General features: G+C 48.4%; 1 protein-coding gene across 1 annotated transcript in view; it reads left to right on the top strand.

Annotated features, from left to right (window-relative positions):
• The first annotated feature begins 4,612 nt into the window (after nucleotides 1–4,612).
• Nucleotides 4,613–14,069, top strand: part of Vamp5 (vesicle associated membrane protein 5) — a 10,922-nt gene continuing 1,465 nt past the window's right edge. Inside the window, exon 1 of the mRNA XM_034511946.2 lies at nucleotides 4,613–4,764. Within this exon, the coding sequence (XP_034367837.1) occupies nucleotides 4,762–4,764 (3 nt within the window). The 5' untranslated portion in view covers nucleotides 4,613–4,761. The remainder of the gene's footprint in view (nucleotides 4,765–14,069) is intronic.

The following is a 14,069-nucleotide window of genomic DNA, read 5'->3' as shown; positions in this document are numbered from 1 at the left end:
GTGTGTGAGGCACTTTCCTCCTGTGTCTTTAGAGATTTGCCTTTCTGTTTCTTTCTTCCTGAGGATCTCCTCCAGACTGGTTTCTCCCAATGTAGAACCAAGACAGTGCAAAGATGGCAAGCACAGACTTATAGAAGAAAGATGGCAGCTCAGAGGCTTTGCACACCTGGATTACATACAGACACCAGTCACTATACCCAGCTAGAATCAGTAATTCTGTCTGTCTGTCTCTCTTTAAAATGACTTACTTTTGCCAGGCAGTGGTGGCGCACGCCTTTAATCCCAGCACTTGGGAGGCAGAGGCAGGCGGATTTCTGAGTTCGAGGCCAGCCTGGTCTACAGAGTGAGTTCCAGGACAGCCAGGACTAACTACACAGAGAAACCCTGTATCAAAAAACAAAACAAAACAAACAAACAAACAAAAAAAAAACAAGACTTACTTTTATTTTTTAAAAAGAATGAGTATGGGGTTAGAGAGATGACTTAGGTTGAGAGCACTGACCACTCTTCCAGAGGTCCCGAGTTCAATTCCCAGCAACCAATGGTGGCTCACAACCACCTGTAATGGGATCTTCTGGTGTCTGAAGACAGCTACAGAGTACTCATATACATTTAAAAATAGATAAATAAATAAATCTTTTAAAAAGTATGAATCCGTGGATGAAGAGCCTGCAGAGGTGAGAAGAGGGTTGGAATTGGAGTTACAAGCCCAATATGGGTGCTTGGAACCAAACTTGAATCCTCTGCAAGTCCTTTGCATCCCCCCCCCCCCCCCCCCCGCCTTTAGGTAAAAGTTTAAATTTGTTTATTATTCACTAAAATTTTTCCGCCCCCTTCTGTGCTAGCATGCCTGTTGATGTCCTTGCTCAGATCTTGTTTAGGCAGCCATATTGTTGAACAGTTTGCACTCTTAACCAAAGAGCCATCTTTCCATCTCCCTCCCTCTTGTATAGATCTGTATACGTACATCTGTGTAGGAGAATGCAGGTGCCCGTGTACCTATGTGTGCATGTGTGTGGAGGCCAGAGGTCAATGTGGATGTCGTTATTGCTCTCCGTCTTAGTACCTCGTGGACTCTGGAAAAATCCTTCCTGACGGTTGAACCTACAGCATAATGTCAGTGGGATAAGAGTCTGTACTGAGTTACAGCTCCAGCCCTCACCCTACTTTTTGAAACAGAGTTACTCACGAAGCCTGGAACTCATCAACTTGGCTTACGATGGCTGGCCAATGAGCTCTAGATCCCTGTCTCCACAGTGCGGGGGTTACAGAGGCATGCGTCAAACTTCTACATGGGTACTGGGGATTTGAACTCAAGCCCCATGCTTACATAACAAGCACTTTCCCTGCTGAACCCTCTCCTGAGACCTCCTCTTTTTCTTCATACTATACTGTTCATTGTCACAACTCACAAGAACAAGGGTTTCCTAGAGCTCTTACCATAAGGAGAATTAAAACTCCATAGCACTTTAGAGTTGGATGCAGGATTCAGTGTCCTCCTTGGATTCTGTCATGTCCCTTACCTATTCTCCTGGATAGGCTTACAAAGATATAAAGATGGGTCATGTAAGACCTGGTTCCAGGCCTCTTGTCACTTCTGCCATGTCTTGTCTATGACCTAGGTATAACTCAGAGCTAGAGGCTGAAGGAACAAGTCAGCTTATCCTTTGTGGGTTGCTCTGTGTGTTCTGTTTGTCTTTTGTCTGCCCTTGCTCTTCTGGGTCTTTATAGAGCCCTAGATATCAGCTGTTCTGAGGGAGTGGGGTGAGCATCTCTCCCCAGAGTCCCATGGCTAGTTAGAGTCAGTGTCACAGGACCAGGCCAACAGCACAATGAACTTTCTGTCTTCCGGACTCCTCCTTCCCACCAGGTTCTTCACCACTGCATTTCTTTCCAGGGCCCAGTCTGCCTTGGTTTGTGGGGAGGGTTCTTGGCTCCAGGGCCCAGTCTGCCTTGGTTTGTGGGGAGGGTTCTTGGCTTCCTCTGTTCTTGGTTCCTATACAACCTTTCCAGAATTAGAAACAACCTGTTGTTGGAAGGATTTGAGGAAAGGGATGGGTTGAGAGACAAATATTTGGGACACTAAATAGAAGCTAGATTTTGGAATCATTTTCCTGATTCCACAGAGGGCAGGGAAAGTACCAAAGAGCCCTTCTCAGTCTGCTTTACATGAGTGGGCCTACCCTCTTTACCGCCCCCCCCCCAAGCCCATTCTGAGGTAATGTGTCAAAGCATGGAAACCAGTGGTCTATCCTCACAGTGGCTCAACCCAGGGAAGAAAGCCCCTGGCATTTTGATTAACAGCAGCCACATTTAGGATGTCAAGAGTAGCCTGGAAAGTGGAAGATGGCTTTGGCTAGTTCTCCACAGCAGCTCAGGAAGGCTACACAATGCTAGAAGCATCCCAGCATCCACAGCATGGGAACAGGTCTACAAGCTTCTCATCAAGAGTTTAGAACAGAGAAAAGCCAGAGCCAGCACTTCCAGTAAGAGCTGCTTTCATTTCATTTTACACGGGAGTGAAATTCATGTGGCTTTTTTTCCCTTCATCTGTCTGTCTGTCTCTCTCTCTCTCTCTCTCTCTCTCTCTCTCTCTCTCTCTCTCTCTCTCTTGGTTTTTTGAGACAGGGTTTTTCTGTGTAGCCCTGGCTGTCCTGGAACTCACTCTGTAGACCAGGCTGGCCTCGAACTCAGAAATCTACCTGACTCTGCCTCCCAAGTGCTGGGATCAAAGGCGTGTGCCACCACTGCTGGATTCTCTCTCTCTCTCTCTCTCTCTCTCTCTCTCTCTCTCTCTCTCTCTCATCTTACTTTGTAGCTGTGTAGTCTAGCTTAAGTTGTCCTGGAATTTACTGTGTAGCCCAGGCTGGTCTCAAATTCAGTCAATCTTCCTGCCTCATCCTCTTAAGTGTTAGGATCACAACCATAAGCCACAGAGCCAGCTCAGTTTCCTGTTTTGTTTTATTTTGTTTTTAGGCAGGCTCTCCTGTAGTAAACACTCCCATTCACTATATCGCAGGCCATAACCCTGGACTTTTGATCCTTCTGCTGCTGGCTCTCCAATGCTGCAATTCCAGGCATCTACCACCAAATCTGGTTTATATGATGTTGGAGATCAAACCCAGAGCTTGGTGCAAAATAGGCAAGCACATTCCCAACATCAATTTACAATTTAATTTTTCCCTTAACACTTCAGTCTTTTTTAAAAATTACTTGTTCTTTAAATTATTTTTATTTTATGTGTAAAGATGCTTCTCCTGCATGTGTGACTGTGCACCACATGTGTGACAGGTGTCCTTGGAGGCCAGAACAGGGCACCAGATCCCCTGGAGCTGGAGTTAAAGACCAAAGACGGTAGTGAGCTGATGTGTAGGTGCTGACAGTTACGTCTCAGTCCTGTGGAGGGGCATCCAGTGCTCTTAATTCTGAGCCGACTATGCAGTCTCACATTTTAGTTTTTGATTAAGCACATAGAACAGCATTGCTTAATCTACTCCTCCATGAGCTCTCTGTGAAATTCAGAGCACGGTGGTGGATTCTCTACAAGTCTTTAGACTTTCTGATCACACCTTTTGCACAATTCTTTACAAACAACCTCATTGTAACCTTGAACTTGGCCAGAGGCTGGGATAAGCCAGTGAGATTAAGGAAAGGACGTCTCAGTTCCCAGTTCTGCAAGAAAAGCTGCAGTGTCCTCTGCATCTCTCTTCTTCAAAACCTTCATCTTTTTCACCTGTTAGAGGGCCATCCAGCAAGGCACCAGAAATCTGAGGGAAAGTATGTGTTCTCTCCTGTTTGTTTTCCTTGTAGCAGCTTGCTCTCCAACTCTCTCTTAAACTCACTGTGAAACTCTTCGGGACATTCTATGTAGTTTTGTATTTTATTCTTGTACAAAAGGGATGATATCTGCTTGAGTACCACTTTGGAAGCTGGCTCAAATCTCCTCTTCTGCCTCTTCTGCCTCTTGTTGGTTCAAAACTTGGTCTGGCTGCTGTTGTGATCTTTTATTTGGGGCTGGGATCCATCTCACAGCTTTGAAGGCTCATCCACCCACACACCATTGAGACTTTTACCTCACAGAAACGTCTGCAGCATTTTAGCATTTAAAATATCTTCCTCCCACAATGTATGGAGATGAGCGGACAATTTGCAAGAGTTGGTTCTTTCCACAACTCGAGTCCTAGGAATGGGACTCTGATCATTAGGTTTGACATCAAGTGCCTTGAGTCATCTCGCCAGCCCCTAGTTTATCACTTTTTAAGTGTATAGCTTAGTGACATATAATGTATTCAGAATACTGCCTGCTCCGTCCGAAAACAGTCAGAACTTTGGAGTGGTTTATATATTTTTAATTTCGGGGGAGACGCACTCACCAAAGTGGCAAACACTCCTCCTGGCTTGTTCATGTCATTCATCTCCAGCACTTAAGCACTCACAGATGCTTTTCGCATGACGGAATGACGCCTGCCTCCTCGGCTAACCCCTGATGCAGTCCCAAATCCAAGAGACATGTTCCCCAATTCACCCGGCTGGGGTGTCATCGGAAGTCGGACGCCGGTGGCCCAGTAGGAGGCGCCCCACGGGTCCTGTCACAGCTTTCGGTTTGCCCGGCCGGGCACCTCTGAGAAGGCGCGCCCCCCTCCCTCTTGGACCGCCGGCCCGCCCCGCCCCACGGCTTCCTCCCGAGCCGCGGGCACTGAAGTCGCGCGGGGCAGAGGAGTCGGAGCCGGCGATCAGGCAGCGACAGCGGCTGCGGAGGCGATGGTGAGACGGGCAGGGGCAGAGGGCGATTGTGCAGGGGCAAAAAGCAGGATCCTGAACCCCAGGGGCGTGAATCACGCTGGTTGCACGGGCCAGTTCCCAACTTTGCAGAGAGCCGGGGAGGGAGACTCTGGAGTGCGCCCCGTCGGGGCGGAGTGAGCGGAGCTGCTGCTTCCCACGCTCCTGAAGCAGTTATCAGCTCCCGGCAATACCGGGCAAGTCACTTAACCTCCATGAGCCTCCTTTTCCGCGCAGTGAAGTAGGGGCAGCAATACCTACCTTGGTGGGTCCTTGAGAGGTTAAAGAAGATGTTTATGGTCGCTGCTGCCAGGCACTCAGAACCATTTGCTGAGAAGTGGTAGGTAATGTGATGACCTCTCAAGCTCTTCCCCAGGCTAAGAGGAGCCAGAGCTGGCCCAAGGGTTGGAAACCTGAGCAGATGCCCGGTAGAGGCTGGGTGCTGAAAGATAAACACTTCCCCCGGGGAAAGAGAAAATAGTTGTTTACTATAAAAAGTTCCGTGAAGTTATCAGCGTGACACAGGCTGACTCTTTCCTAACCTCTACCTAGTAACATAATCATCAGTTGCATTACCCACACTCCTGCTGCAGACTTGCCATTTCCAAGACTAAAGTGTAGGGGACCACTGGCGTCTGGATCCCACCTTCCAGGGCTCCTGGGAAGATGGCCAGATTGGAAGCAAATTTAGTATTCTAAGACGGGATGGACGTGGCCTGGCCAGAGGTGGCAATGCCTGGATGGCCTCATCTCTAGGGAACTGGGGGCAGGAAAGGGAAGTGTGGCAGGAAGGTAGCCCTAAGCTTTGAGGCCACACCAGGAAACTGAGGGAGTCTCTGAGAATGGGCTGAAGCTGAGAGCCCACTTCCGAGAGTGCAGGGCAAGAGATGGGAGGAGGTAGGACTCAGCTCTGGGGAGAAGACTGAAAACTCTGAAATACTGAAAATTCTGAAAATAAGACTGAGCCGGGTTAGGTTATCTGGCTATTGAGGAGCCCCTTGGGATGTTTACAGGTGCACTCCAGGCAAAGGCAGTTCAAAGCCTGGGGGATGTATTAATTTTATACCTTCAGCCTGTCTCCAGCGTCATCATCTATCTCTTCTTCCCTCCTTGTCTCCTTTCTGTCTCCAGTTCTTTCCCTCATCATTTCACCTTCTGACGACCATATATGCCCCACCTCACCCTCATTTCCCTTTCCCTTCCCTTCAATTCGCTGGAACTCATTCAGTGAAAAGGATTTCTTTAAATTAAAAAAACAAAAAACAAACAAAAAAACAAACTTGTGCCACTGGAGTAGGGCAAGTAGGGGAAACAGAAATGAACAATAATATTTTGCATGTGTGGTGTGCATACTTGTTCACATGTATGGCACATACATGTTTAGGTATGTGTGGAAGTCAGAGATTGATGTCTGGTGTCTTTTTTTTTTTTTTTTAATCTTTTATTAATCATTCCATTCCTTTACATCTCAAATGATATCCCACTTCCCAGTTACCCCCTCCACCAACCCCCATCCCATGCTATCCCACTTCCTGGTTACCCCTCCGACACCTGTCTCATTCCCCCCCCCCCCCCCGCCCCATGTCAGGCATCTTAATCGACAGCTTTCCACTTTATTTTTGGAGATAGGATCCGTGGTTCAGTCTGGAGCGCACCAGTTTGTCTGGTCTAGCTAGCCAGCTTGTCCTTGGGGTTGGTCCCCTCTTTCTGCCCCCCGAGCCCTAGAATGACAAGCACACTGCCTGGCTTTTATGTGGGTGCCAGGGATTCTGACTCTGGTCCCCAAACTCGTGCAACAGGAGCTTTTTATTCATGGAGGCATCCTCCTAGCACCATAAATAATTTTAAACGATTTGATTTATGCGTGTGAATGTGTTTCCCCTGCATGTATGTGTGCGTACCATGTGCCCGCAGTGCCTCTGTGGGCCAGAAGAGGTGTTGGACCACCTTGTACTGGACTGTCACTTGGCTGTGAGCTGCCAAGTGGGTGCTAGGAACTTCTAGAAAAGCAGCAAGTGCTCTTAAATGCTGAGCCATCTCTCCAGCCCACCATAAATAACTAAAAATGATTTAGCTTGCTTGTTTGTTTTGGGGGGACAAGGTCTCATGTAGATCAGATTGACGTGGGACTTACTATGTAACTGAGCCACCAGGCCGGAGTGGAATTAACTATTTTTTGAGGCAAGCTTGCTATATACCCTGCCCTTAAACTACCTATGTCGACAAAGCTGGCCTTGAAGTTGCAGCAATGCTCCTGCCTCTGCCTCTCAAGTGCTAGGATTACAAGTATTTGACACCATGTTCAGATACAGAATAATTTTTTAGACAAGGTCTCAGTAAATCCTATGCAGACGTGACTGGCCTTGAACTCTGCCTACTGAGTACTGGAATTAAATAGGTCTATGACTATGATCGGCCTAAAATAATTCTTGGAGTCATTCGTCTGGCAGGATTTGTGGTGTAGTCACAGGCCTCTCTCTCCTTTGAACACAAGCTGAGTTGACAGCATCAAGTGGCTAGTGACTCTTTAGCCAATCGTCGGGGGCATCAGACCTCACGCTACTTTCTGTGCATCTGGTTTAGCACAGGGGTTAGATACGTGGCCCTTGGAATCTCTATCCATTCTACCCTCAGGCTGGTTACCTACTTACTCGAGACAACTTAACACTTCTGGGCTGTAATGCAAGGACAATAGTAATACTTTCTTCAGTGGGTTATTATGAAGGTTTAGCCGGATACCCACCCACATGCACTATAGCTCAGTGCCGGGTCAGGTCCTATGCCCACTGAAAGGTAGCTGTTACTATTGTTCAACATTTAAGGCCCGTAATCCCAATACTTGGGGGCAGAGGCAGGAGGACCTTCAAGTCCCAGACCAGGCTGTACAATTTATTGAGAGTCTGTTTCATGTTTTTTTAATTAAAATTTCTGAAAGGACTGCAGTGTGTGACATGTTCAAATCCCAGTACCACACAAATGAACAGATCTCAATAGCCTGTAGCATCTGATGAAGACAGCAGAGTCTGGAGCTAGAGCGCTGGTTCTCAACCTGTGCGCCTCCACCCCTATGGCAAACTTTTATCTCCAAAAATATTCACATTATGATTCATTACAGTAGCAATATTAAAGTTATGAAGTAGCCACAAAAATAATTTTATGGTTGGGAATCACCACAACATGAGATGGTGGCTCACAACCACCCCTAACTCCAGTTCCTAGTTCCAAGGGACCTTAGGTGCTCTGACTTCCTCGGGCATACATATAGTGTGCATACCAACATGCAAGCAAATTGCTCATAGATAAAATAAATATTTTTAAAAAATTGGCTGTTCTTACAGGCGCCCCAGGTTTGATTCCCAGAATACATGTGGGGGCAAACAGCTGTCTGAAAGTCCAGTTCCAGAGGACTGGACACCTTTTTCTGGCTTCCTCAGACCCTGTATGCACCCAGTGCACAGACATACATACAGACAATACAGACATACCCATAAAATAAAAATAAATAAATCTTGAAAAAAAAAATAAAAGAGGAGTAGGAGAAACCAAGTGTATACGATGGTGTAAATCTGTCCTCCCAGCACTTTCAAGATAGAGCAGAGAGTTTGGGAGTTCAAGATTATATTCAGGGAGGCTGGAGAGATAGCTCAGTGACTGTTCTTCCGGAGGTCCTGAGTTCAATTCCCAGCAACCATATGGTGGCTCACAACCATCTGTAATGTGATCCGATGCCCTCTTCTGGTGTGTCTGAAGACAGCAACAGTGTACTCATATACATACATACATAAATAAATTTAAAAGAAAAAATATTCAGCTACGAAGTGAGTTAGACCTGTCTCAAAAACAATCCGTAACAATCTATAATCCCAGTTCTGTGGAAGTCTGACAGCCTCTCCTGACCTTCTTGGGCACCAGGCACACACATTGTGCACGTACACACATGCAGGGAAAACACTCATTCATGTAAAGTAAATAAATCTAAAAAAAAAAAAAAAAAGTCACATGTTTTTTAAAAAGTCAGCTGGGCGGTGCTGGTGCACGCCTTTAATCCCAGCGCTCGGTAGGCAGAGGCAGGCAGATCTCTGAGGCCAGCCTGGACTACAGAGATGTCCGGGACAAGCAGGACTGTACAAAGAAACCTTGTCTCAAGAACAAAACAAACAAATAAACAAATAAGTAAATAGGTCTTTAATATATAGAAAAAGGGATGAAAACTTGGTCTGTGTTAATACTATTTGCTGTTATTTTTTTTTTTTTTTTTTGCATCCAGTCAGGTGAGGCATTGTTAAGGCTTTTGTTTATACCGTGTCACATAATCTGAGCTAATATGATGAGGTTTCTGAGGTAAGCATGGTTATCACCACAACTTTACAAAAGAGGAAGTGACTGATCAGAGAGGCCACATTCTCAGTGTCAGTTACCCGCTGGAGAGTGGCAGAGGTGGGAGCTCATTCTTCAGCAGGTTCAGGGGTCCTCCTGTCTCCTGGGGCCCAAGCAACGCTTCGAGAATGAAGTGTTGCCCAGTACACACGGTTTTCACATGAGCATAGCGTGCAGGCTCCGGGAACCTTCCTCTACCGAGTCATGTGCTCTGCCCTCCCTCATGTGCTAGGGTTATGTGCAAGCAGGACCACACCCTACGTCTTGATTTTAAGAGACATGGTCTGAGGCAGAGGCAGAGAGAGGCCTGTGAGTTCAAGCAGCCTAGCTGGTCTATGTATTGAATTCCCCGAAAAAGGGAGTTAGGAGTATTGAGTTGCAAACTGTTGCTGGACTGTAAGGGCTAAATCGTTCCTCCTGCCTCAGCAACAGGAAGGGTATCTTTCTGTTTTCTTTTCTTCCTTTTTTTCTGTGATGTTGGCAGTTGAACCCATAACCACACACACTAGGTGAGTGCTCTCACTGAGCACATCTTGTTCAACAGACACAGAGGATTGTGAGTGTGTTTTCAGATGAGCCCAGAAAATCCATAAAGCTTTTCTGGAGGATCTAGTGTGTCGCTCGGTGTCAGAGCAACTGCCCTCTATGTCGTGTTTTGTGGCCCTGGGCTACTCCCTTAGCATGGGCTGTGTGGTGGGTGAACATGTGTTGTAGGGGGATAGTCTGTACAGGTCTGTAGGGTACCAGCCTGACAAGAACATTCCCTGAGTAATTACCACCCAGTGTCTGGCAACCACTCACTCCCCTCTACCTCCCTTTGACTCAAAGCCCCCAAGTCCTGCTGGATTCTGGCAGGTCTCTCACTCACCCCCTCCTCTTCTCCCTCTGTGCTTTCCTGACCCTGCAGGCATCGCTTCATACCATTGTTCATGCATATCTTCTCCCTGTTGGCTGGCCTCTGTCTGGACTTCTCACTTGTATCCACTCATGTGTATCACCACTGTGTGTGTGTGTGTGTGTGTGTGTGTGTGTGTGACCTTGCTCTATCACTCTCTGCCAAATTCCCTTGAGTCTATGTTTCTCACCAAACTTGGAGCCAGAATAGCAGCCAGTAAGACCCAATGATCCTCTGCCTCTGCTCTCCCAGAGCTGGGGTTATTGGGGTGTACAGCCATGACTGGCTTTTTACATGAGTGCTTGGGATCCAAAATCAGGAGCTTATGGATATACAGCAAGCACTCTTGTTACCCACTGAGCCATCTTCCAAACCCATTTATCCCTAGCCCCGACTTTGAGATAGATGGTCTCATGTGGGCTAGGCCAAAGATGGACTTGAATTTCTCTCATTCCCTTGCCTCTGCCTGTGGAATGTTGGGATTACTGGCTGTTTCACACCTAATACTTTTTGAGACCCAGGCTGGCCTGGAACTCAGAGGTGCATACCGCCTCGCCTGGCTTGGTTGGCTTTTATCACTTCCTCTGTACTAGTTTCTACCTCTTGACTTCCACTGCTTTCCCTAGCCCCACCCAGTCTTTCCACCTTCTGCCATGTCCCTTCAGTAGTAGGCCATGTCCCTATCTCTGCAGAATGGCTCAGCTCCATCCCAACTCCCGTCCTTTTGATTACAATTCTCTGACCCTTGTAATCTATTCACCACAAGGGTGGCTAGGGCACTTTATGTCTCTGTGTAATTCATCTCTCATGGTATCACGTGTTTCTTTTCCTCAGCTGGAGAGAGATCTCCCTGAAAACAGGTAGGATTCATTCAGAAAATGGCACGTGTCTCCCAGATGCCAGGCCATTGGCTGAGTTATGAATGGCAACATGGCCCTTGCCCTCTGTTTGCTTAGCTCTTCCCTAAAAGTTTCCCTAGTAATTTATCTTTTATACTGCTGGCAGAAACCTGTGCACATAGTCAGAGGCCTTTACCTCTGGTTGAGGGGGAGCAGCATGGGCTGGGATCTGGTGGCTGTGTTCCCTACAGCCCATCTTCGCTCCCAATAGGCAATAGCACTGGCTTCTCTGTGGAGGGAAAAGGCTCCAGACTGCAGCTAGAGGCACAGCCATTCTCCATAGAATGTGACTCTTATACTGGAATAAGATAACAACAGCTGTAGCATCCAGAACAGAAGGACAGAGCTAGACATGTAGTTCAGTAGGTAGAGTGTTTACCTAAGCACGAATGGAGGTCTGGGCTTTGATCACTGGCACCACATAAACAGAGCATGGTAGAGTACACCTGTACTATAGCACCGGGAAATGAAACTAGTAAGATCAGATGTTCAAGGTCATTTCAGAGGCCAATCTGGGCTATACAAGACCTTGTCAAAAAGAGAGAGAGAGAGAGAGAGAGAGAGAGAGAGAGAGAGAGAGAGAGAGAGAAGAGAAGAAAAGATAAAGGAGGAGGTTGCTGGGGTGATGGCTCAGTGGTTATCTGCACTTGTCACTGACACAGGAGAATCCGAGGTCACATGTCCAGAACCCATGTGAAAATCGAGGTATAGCTGCACATGCCTATAACCTTCGTGCCTGGGGGACAGGAAAAGAGGCAGGAATAGTGGTGGGGCTTTCTGGCTGCCAGGTTCTTCCAGGTTCAGTGAGAGACCAACACTCAAGGGAGTTAAGATAGGTCGTGATAGAGCAGGGCACCTGGCATCTTCCGTTGGCTTCTGGGTGCATTACAGGCAGGAGTCTTAGCAAGCGCATGCTTACGTTCACTACACGCTCATACACTGTGCACACACACACAAGCAGGCAGCAGGCAGGCAGGCAGGCAGCAGGCAGGAAGGCAGCAGGCAGGCAGCAGGCAGGAAGGCAGCAGGCAGGCAGCAGGCAGGCAGGCAGCAGGCAGGCAGGCAGGCAGGCAGGCAGGCAGGCAGGCAGGCAGCAGGCAGGCAGGCAGGCAGCAGGCAGGAAGGCAGCAGGCAGGCAGGCAGCAGGCAGGCAGGCAGGCAGCAGGCAGGAAGGCAGCAGGCAGGCAGCAGGCAGGCAGGCAGGCAGCAGGCAGGCAGGCAGCAGGCAGGCAGGCAGGCAGCAGGCAGACAGACGGCAGGCGGGCGGGCAGGCAGGCAGGCAGGCAGGCAGGCAGGCAGGCAGCAGGCAGGCAGCAGGCAGGCAGGCAGGCAGGCAGGCAGCAGGCAGGCAGGCAGGCAGGCAGGCAGTGAGATGGCCTAACAATTACACACAAGCCTGCTGGCCTGAGCTCAGTCCCTAGAATCCATTGTAAAAGTAGAAGGCAAGAACTGACTCCAACAAGTTGTCCTCTGGCCTCCACAGTTGTGTCCCCCTACAATAATAAAGAACAAAAATACCCTCAGCATCCCGCCAACCTCTAGTAGTGGTTCTCATGTTTGAATCTCTGTCCGTTCCCAACTCTGTGCTTTGGAGTCCTGGCATGTGGGAAAGCTCAAACAATGGTGCCTTGTCCAACAATGCAGTCACCACAGTGGGGATGACAAGTGACTCAGGAATGGGAAGAAGCATGAATTCCCTGTTCTCTGCTGCTCTGGGTCCCAGCATCTGAACACTCTCTGCCTTTGGTTTGCCTACCCCACACTTAAAACAGGCTGTTTTTCTAGCTCTTGGGTAAATATTGACCTGTTTGGGTTTCAGATGCCTGTCCCTCGAAACTCCTGCTGGGCTAGATAAGCAAACTAGGAGAACCTCTCTTGGGACAGAGTTCCTTTTGGATAGGCAATGAAGCAGCTGGCCCCTTTACTGGGTCCTTGTAGTGATCAGCATTGTGTTGGCCTCCCAGGCTTCTGGCTACTGAAGGATGGAGCTGCCCCTGCCCTCCCACTAGGAGCTTGTGATCTAGACAGGACTCGTGCCCTGGGAATGAATGTTCTGAGACTGTGTGTACAAGGCAGCTGTAGAGATCCTGGGTGAGGATTCTTGCCTGAGTAGGAGGGGAATCCTCTGTGACTACCAGGTCCCTTCCAACAGAAATCTCTGGTTTTATGTGGAATTCTGTCAAGTGCCAAACTGTCTGCTGCAAACAATTGGAGATATGGGCCGGCAGGAAAGGGGGGTGGGGTAGTGGTTGACAGTCGCTGTGCAAAGGAGACAGAATAGGGATGGGCTGGGAAGGACTGGGCTGAGGGAAGAGAGTTGTGGTTTGCTAATCCTCTGGTATTCATCTTCCTGAATAGACCTGCTCATGGCCTTAGCACACAGACAGCATCTAGAGGCGACAGACTTTTGCCCCACCTTCTTTCCCTCTGCCTCTCTCCCTCTCTTTCTTTTTCACCTCCCCCAGATTGAAACTTGTGCCCATCTCCTCCCAACCCTTCAAAACAAACTGGGTTTCTTGGTTAGGTGAAGCTGTGCTGCCCAGGTTCAGAAGCCAGTCTGTCACTTGGATCCTATTGAAGACTGGATCCCAGTGAACCCTGGGCTGACTAGAAGGCTGGAGGCCAAAAGCCTGCAGATCTGAGGTTCCCAGGAGAAAAGAAACTAGAAGGTGGTCACCGAGGTGGAGAGCAGGTTAGCCCAGAGGCAGAACTGGCTTGACTGGTCAGAGGTCCAAGGAGGGAGAGCTGAGCTGCTCAGTTTGCGAGGGCTTCTAGGCAGAGACTCGGATGTGATCCGGTCTCCTATGACCTTCCTAGTTCTGTGGAGCAGACTGTTTTCCTGCCTGGCTCCATGGTTTTGCTACTTCTTGGGGTCAGTAGGAAGCCATAGGAAAGGTGAACATAGGGTAGATGCCATCTTGAAGCTGGTGAGCCAAGTGTCTGTTTTGTGGGAAGGTAGGGTCCTGGGACGCTCCCAGTTTGGGGTAACATGGAAGAGGCTGAGATGTTGAAATCCAGGGTGGACGGATAAGGGTAGGAACCTATGATCCTGGAGGTAAACTGCTCAGAAGGCAGCCCTCTAACCTAAATATCTCATGCCTTTACACACAAAGGATGCT

This window comes from Arvicanthis niloticus, chromosome 9 (assembly GCF_011762505.2).
Source record: "Arvicanthis niloticus isolate mArvNil1 chromosome 9, mArvNil1.pat.X, whole genome shotgun sequence".
In the NCBI taxonomy this organism is placed as follows: Eukaryota; Metazoa; Chordata; class Mammalia; order Rodentia; family Muridae; genus Arvicanthis; species Arvicanthis niloticus.
Note: the sequence above shows the minus strand (reverse complement) of the source record. Positions and strands in the feature narration are given on the sequence as shown.